The following is a 7,500-nucleotide window of genomic DNA, read 5'->3' as shown; positions in this document are numbered from 1 at the left end:
AGACACACACACACACACAGACATACACGCACGCACGCACACACACACACACACATATATATAAACACACACACACACACACAGACATACACACACACACATATACACACACATACACACACACACAGTTGCTGCCTTTTTCTGTGTTGTTTTTCATTTATTATTGTTGTTTCTTTGTCTTTGTAACTGACTCAAATTAAATTATAAATTAAATATTTAACTTCTTGATTATTCGTTGCAGCTCTGAAACTCAAAACTACTTTTAAACCTCAACATTTCTAAATACAATCTGAATTTTCCACAAAGTATTTTCGTAAAGGCTGTTAAATAGTGTAAAGTTTTGGTCAGAGCCTATTCAGTATGTGGGGTCAAAGTCTAAGAATCCGTCACTGGATTTAACAAAAAATATTCCTTTATTTTGAAGTTACAATAATCCACTTCCGGCAGTTTGTCATCTGTCATCGTGTGACTTGATGCTGCTGGTAATTAAGCGCCCCAGACAAAAGCGCCTTCTTGTGGGAAAGATTTAACAAAAGGCAAACAAACACCTAGCTATTGAGCCGTTAGGTATGCAGCATACTCAAAACAACAACAACAACAACAACATCTGTTGTTAGGAGATATCTCCAAATGTCAGGTAAACACATCATTTCTCCAATTTGTGAAACGGCTGTTATACTGTATATTCAAAATGTCATTTCACATACATGATTAATGAGATTTTACCACACAGACACACACACACACACACACACACACACAGACACACACACACACACACACACAGACACACACACACACACACACACACACACACACACACAGACACACACACACACACACACACACACACACAGACACACACACACAGACACACACACACACAGACACACACACACACACAGACACACACACACACACACACACACAGACACACACACACACACACACACAGACACACACACAGACAGAGACACACACACAGAGACACACACAAACACAGAAACACACACATATACACACACAAACACACACACACACACACAAACACACACACAGTCACGCTAATTAAACATGTAATGTGTACCTAACCTCCCTTTAGAAGCTCATTCAAATATTAAGCTAAAGTAAGCTAGCTACAGCTAACTTTAGTTACGTTAGCTAACGGCTCAAGCTAGCATTGGCTAACGTTAACGCTAACGTTAACCGTTATTAATTATACATTTATTACCAACGACGTAAAGCAGTTAGTAAGTTAGCTGTTATTTTGTTAACTGAGATGTTATTGTACCCAGAATAGAGTTTGGTAACGTTATGCTAAGTTAGAAAACTCATTCATAATAACTTACCTTTTGTTTTTTGACTTCTGTTCAAAATTTCAAACGGTCTCTTCTGACCGTTGGGGACTTTTTTTTACACCGCCGCGCGCTAACTTGCCGCCTCCCCTCCAGTCACTTCAATTACGAGTAGGCGGCAGAAGGGAAGCGGTTGCCGCCCACTTGAGCGCGCACAGATTCTATTCTACCGCCCAGAGTTCACCCAGTGCTGAACTCCTAGCGGTAACCGCCATGCGGCAGGAATTACTTTTCCTTTTTGGGAAACGCTCTTATACGTACGCGGTAATCAGAGCGGCTGCCGCCCACTTGAGCGCGCACAGATTCTACTCTGCCGCGCAGAGTTCACCCAGAGTGCTGAACTTCTAGCGGTAATCACCATGCGGCAGGAACTACTTTTGTCAAATTTTTTTCGACATTTGTCACTTTTCCCGGCGTTTTTCAAGCTTTTACGACGTTTCTACCACTTTCTTCCAAGTTTTTTGTCACTTTTTTTTCGATGTCTGTTGATTTCTTCTGCACTTTATTTGAAGTTTTTGTTTTTTTTCCCACGTTTTTTAAGCTTTTTTCACAACATTTTTGTCACTTTTTTCAACCTTCTTTTATAATTTTTTTTTTCAAATGCTACAAAATTGAATGAAACACCCAAATTCAATGAAAGCAGTGAACTCTTCATTTATTTTACTTGTGAAGAGCGTTGTATGGAACCATCCACATTACTTTTTTTGACAATTTGGTTGAAAGAAACCCAAATTTCTGATATAGAAACATTTTGAAAATGGGTCAGATTTCACCCGAGGACAACAGGAGAGTTAAAATAATCATAGAAAGAGATAGGCAGTTGTGTTACTTTACTATCAATATTTCCATAATCTTACCTCAAAACCAGGACTTTTGATGTCCATCTAAAAGGAGCTGAGCAAATATATGAGCTATAATGCTATAATGCACCTTGCACAATAGGTTTATCTATCCTATCATTAGTAGTCAAACAGTTGTACATTTTTACTCCCCAACCTGTACATTAAGTGTATCTATATCTATTGAAAAAGTTCATTTATTTCCAAATTGTATATATTTTAAATATTGCTCGTGTAGTATTCTATTATTATTTCATGTATATTGTTTCCTATTATTTAATGTATACTCTGCATGTGTGCTGTGTCTGATATTTTGCTGCTGCAACACTGTTATTTCCCATTTTTTGGGATCAATAAAAACCTACCTATCTACCTACCTACCTACCTACATATCTACCTACATACCTACCTACATACCTATCTACCTACATACCTACCTACCTACATACCTACCTACCTATCTACCTACATACCTACCTACCTACATACATACCTACCTACATATCTACCTACATACCTACCTACCTATCTACCTACATACCTACCTACCTATCTACCTACATACCTACCTATCTACCTACCTACATACTTACCTACATACCTACCTATCTACCTACATACCTACCTACCTACCTACATACCTACCTATCTACCTACATACCTACCTATCTACCTACATACCTACCTACCTACATACCTACCTATCTACCTACCTACCTACCTACATACATACCTACCTACCTACCTACCTACCTACCTACATACCTACCTATCTACCTACCTACATACCTACATACCTACCTATCTACCTACCTACATACCTACATACCTACCTACCTACCTACCTACATACCTACCTACCTACCTACATACCTACCTATCTACCTACCTACATACCTACATACCTACCTATCTACCTACATACCTACCTACCTACATACATACCTACCTACCTACCTACATACATACCTACCTACCTACCTATCTACCTACATACCTACCTATCTACCTACCTACATACTTACCTGCATACCTATCTACCTACCTACATACCTACATACCTACCTATCTACCTACATACCTATCTACCTACCTACATACCTACCTACCTACATACCTACATACCTACCTATCTACCTACATACCTATCTACCTACCTACATACCTACCTACCTACCTACCTACATACCTACATACCTACCTACCTACCTACCTACCTACCTACCTACATACCTACCTACCTACCTACCTACCTACCTACCTACATACCTACCTATCTACCTACATACCTACCTACCTACATACCTACCTATCTACCTACATACCTACCTACCTACATACCTACCTACATACCTACCTACTTCTATGTATGTATGTATGTATGTGCTCGGTTGGTTTATTTGGGTACACATTGCTGTGCTTAGTTTACAGGTATGACCACAAGGGGGAGGCCCTGTCCATCAGTATGAACAGAAACACAAGACTTTTATTAGTTTACAATGATTTTGCCTTGATGATGTTGAGATATGACAAGGTAACTTATAAATTAAGATATCAACCGTGCACATACAGCCTTAAAGGGAAGGCTTTTTAAATAGCAGGACAGAATACCAACATATAGTAAATATGGTAATCTTCTCCATCAGGAAGATGGATTAGCTGAATTAGTGACTTTTTAAAATCAATTCTTTAAACTTTTTAGCATCCTTTTCATTGTTTTTTTCACATGGTGATTTCATTGTTTATTGAATTGTCATTTTTCTGTCCTTTAAAAGTGTCTATTATTACACTATTACAATGAGTAGCGTTTTCCTAGCGCACACACACGCACACATACACAGACACACACACACGCACACACACACACACACACACAGACACACACACACACACAGACACAGACACAGACACACACACACACACACACACACACAGGAGGGTGAGGCAAACTGTGTTTTACCAAACCAATAATAGCCTTTTATTAAATATCTGTTTTCTGTCAGACAGGAAATACAAAATGATGTTTGAGGCAGTTACATCACTTAGCCTATAATCTTTATCTGAAAGGGTAAAACTTTGGTATTTTTTTTAACTCAGACCCTATTTTTTCTCATGTTTTTGTGTCAAAGTGACTGATGGGAACAACAATCTTTGAAACTGGTCCAAAAGAAACAGGCTGCAATGTAACGTTAACGAGCAGTTACCTTCAATCTACGTCCACTAAAAGTTCTGTTTGTTGCTGCTGACAGACTCAGATTATTATTCTAAGTGTCTGACAACATTATGAAAGGATCCCTACAGAGATAGACCTTTTAGTTAAAGAGTAAGATCCTTTAGCTTAACATCAAACAGCCCCGAAAACACCATCACCAAACTCCACCAGACTCCATGTAAATAATCAGTGATTTTATCATCGTAAAACACACTTCATTCAAAGTGGACAGAAACTAAATAAAACTATCAAAAGCCGTCTTGGTTCATCTTTCCACTGTTCCAACAATCACCACTCTGGTTTGGTTGAAATAAACCCTTAATTCACCCATTTACATGTGGAAATATGCTGGCTCTATACACGCTAAAAGTCCTGATTATTTACATGGAGTCTGGTGGAAATATGCTGGCTCTATACACGCTAAAAGTACTGATTATTTACATGGAGTCTGGTGGAAATATGCTGGCTCTATACACGCTAAAAGTCCTGATTATTTACATGGAGTCTGGTGGGGTTACTGAGTTTAGATTATCTAAATGATACAAATAATATAAAAAATAAAAGCTACTCTTTAACATAAAGTTTAATTCATTTATCAAGCTAACAAAACAAATATGCAAATCAAACAACATCTGATACTGATTGGGCTTCCTAACAGCAGGCTGTCATATAACCTCATGACATTAAAATCCAAATCATTCAGATTTAGAAGAATTCACAGATCGTCGATCGTCACATCCGTTAAAATACTAAACAGTCCACAAACCAATGGGTGGTGTCTGTTATTTTTACAGACAATGTTATTAAACTCATTTTCTTTTAAAATATCAGTGCCCTTGAATTAGCTGAAGCAGAATATTAAGAGTATACGTAAGTACAGGAAGACTGTGGCTGAAGACTGTGGCGTTTCAGTCATCAAAGTCGGGGATATCGTCGTAGGAGTAGCCCCGGTAACCCCGTGATGCATAGTAAGCTATCCGTAGGTGGTAAATTCCAGGCAGGAAGACGAGGATCCCAATGATAAGGACGGGTACGGTTCGGTCCGAGTGCTGAGAAAGAAGAAAGAGAGAAAAACATTTCAGAGAGGCATCCATTTTAAAGCATGATGCACCGAATCCAGGATTTCGGCTTCGGATTCGGCTGAATATTGGGCTTTTTGAAGGGGTTCGGTTTCTGCCGAACCTTAGGCCGGCAACTGGCTAGACTGGCTGCGCGGCGTGAGCGTGTCAGTCAATCTACAATGCTGATTAGTCTGGTGGTGGCGAGGACCCTAAACTATACACAACATCACCGCTGTTACAACATCTGGTATCAAACATCTGGAAGAATACGAGTTGTGATGAAGGAATCTACAGACAGCAGCCAGAATGCAGCAACTTCAGGTACGGCAAAGGAAGGACAGTCACTGGTTACTTCATTAATGAGTTTACTGTGTTCATGGACTGAGGAAAGTCATAAATGTTATACATTTTTCAACCAGGACCCTATTTCCCCATGCATTGGTGTCTATACGTGACTAATGTGAACACAAATCTTTGAAATTGGTCTGGTATTGAGTGAGAACGCTGTAACCGGCAGCCATGAACCGGGCTGTAATGTAACCCTACAGGACAAATGTTCAGCGTCCGTTAGCGTCCACTAAAAGTTCTGTTGTTGCCGCTGACAGACTCAGATTATTATTCTAAGTGTCTGACAACATTATGAAAGGATCCCTACAGAGATAGACCTTTTAGTTAAAGAGTACTCGCATACGCATACTCGCTTTTTAGCGTGTTTATCAACGCCGTTTGGCCTCCATTGACTTACATTACCTTGCGATTGCATGTGAATTGACGCCGTAGCGAGTAGTATGAAAGGGCGAAAATCTGCGTAGGGAGGTTGGTCGGGGGGGAGGATGGGCCAAACACAGGACTTTCACCCAGGAGACCGGGGATCGGCTCCCACGTGTCACGTTTCCTAAACCCTACCCGCCCGCTGTATAGTATACGGCGCTCAAAATGCGTACAGATAACACGCCACTTGGCTTTAGAAAGTGGCGTGTATGTTTACGCAAAGTCATGATGTCATGTTGAAGAGTAAGATCCTTTTAGTTTAACATGAAACAGCCCTGAAATCTCCATCACCAAACTACACCAGACTCCATGTAAATAATCAGGACTTTTAGCGTGTATAGATCCGGCATATTTCCACCAGACTCCATGTAAATAATCAGGACTTTTAGCGTGTATAGATCCGGCATATTTCCACCAGACTCCATGTAAATAATCAGGACTTTTAGCGTGTATAGATCCGGCATATTTCCACATGTAAATGGGTGAATTAAGGGTTTATTTCAACCAAACCAGAGTGGTGATTGTTGGAACAGTGGAAAGATGAACCAAGACGGCTTTTGGTAGTTTTATTTAGTTTCTGTCCACTTTGAATGAAGTGTGTTTTACGATGATAAAAGTAGTGATTATTTACATGGAGTCTGGTGGGTTTGGTGATAGTGATGTCAGGGCTGTTTGATGTTAAACTAAAAAGGATCTTACTCTTTAACTAAAAGGTCCATCTCTGTAGGGATCCTTTCATAATGTTGTCAGACACTTAGAATAATAATCTGAGTCTGTCAGCGGCAACAACAGAACTTTGAACGTAGAAAAATAGGATCCAGGTTGAAAAACTCAAAAGTTATACCATACTGTGAAATACTGTAAAAACTCTGTTCCTAATACTCACGGTGACCCCGAAGTATCCAGCCAGGAGAAGGGAGCCGATGATGATCAACAGAGAGCCGATTAAGAAGAGGACTGTGGCGAGCGCTATGGCTTTGTACGGGACTTTGGGTGGGCTCCTTTTGAACTGTAGATTGGGAGAAATATTTCATTAAAACAGCTTTCTCTGACACAGCAGGCTTTCTGTTGCAGTGCCTGTTTTCCCTCATGTACTAAAACTGGACAGGACAAGTTAGTCTCATTATGCGCTTGAGTTTCTTGAAAAAAGTGAAAGTCTGTGACCGGTTGACAGATGAATGACTGAGTGAGCCATGGAGCTATCCCGTTACATTTAGTTTGAAGATGTAAATGTATTTGTTAGGCATGCAAACAGTTTTTAC

The 7,500-nt window shown here is 39.8% G+C and overlaps 2 protein-coding genes across 2 annotated transcripts in view; both read right to left on the bottom strand.

Moving 5' to 3' along the window:
- Positions 1-1,413, bottom strand: part of igsf9b (immunoglobulin superfamily, member 9b) — an 84,602-nt gene extending 83,189 nt beyond the window's left edge. The window contains exon 1 of the mRNA XM_031305643.2: positions 1,350-1,413. The gene's annotated coding sequence lies outside the window, so the exon portion shown is untranslated. The remainder of the gene's footprint in view (positions 1-1,349) is intronic.
- A 3,558-nt stretch (positions 1,414-4,971) lies between these two features.
- The window catches only part of tmem230b (transmembrane protein 230b), a 3,461-nt gene continuing 932 nt past the window's right edge, over positions 4,972-7,500 (bottom strand). The window contains exons 2-3 of the mRNA XM_031306027.1: positions 7,125-7,247; positions 4,972-5,455 (exon numbers count right to left, since the gene is read on the bottom strand). Coding sequence (XP_031161887.1) covers positions 5,315-5,455; positions 7,125-7,247 — 264 coding nt within the window. The 3' untranslated portion in view covers positions 4,972-5,314. The remainder of the gene's footprint in view (positions 5,456-7,124; positions 7,248-7,500) is intronic.

The sequence above is a fragment of the Sander lucioperca genome, chromosome 2, assembly GCF_008315115.2.
Source record: "Sander lucioperca isolate FBNREF2018 chromosome 2, SLUC_FBN_1.2, whole genome shotgun sequence".
NCBI lineage: Eukaryota > Metazoa > Chordata > Actinopteri > Perciformes > Percidae > Sander > Sander lucioperca.
The sequence above is the reverse complement of the archived record's forward strand: the minus strand, read 5'-3'. Positions and strand labels throughout refer to the sequence as shown.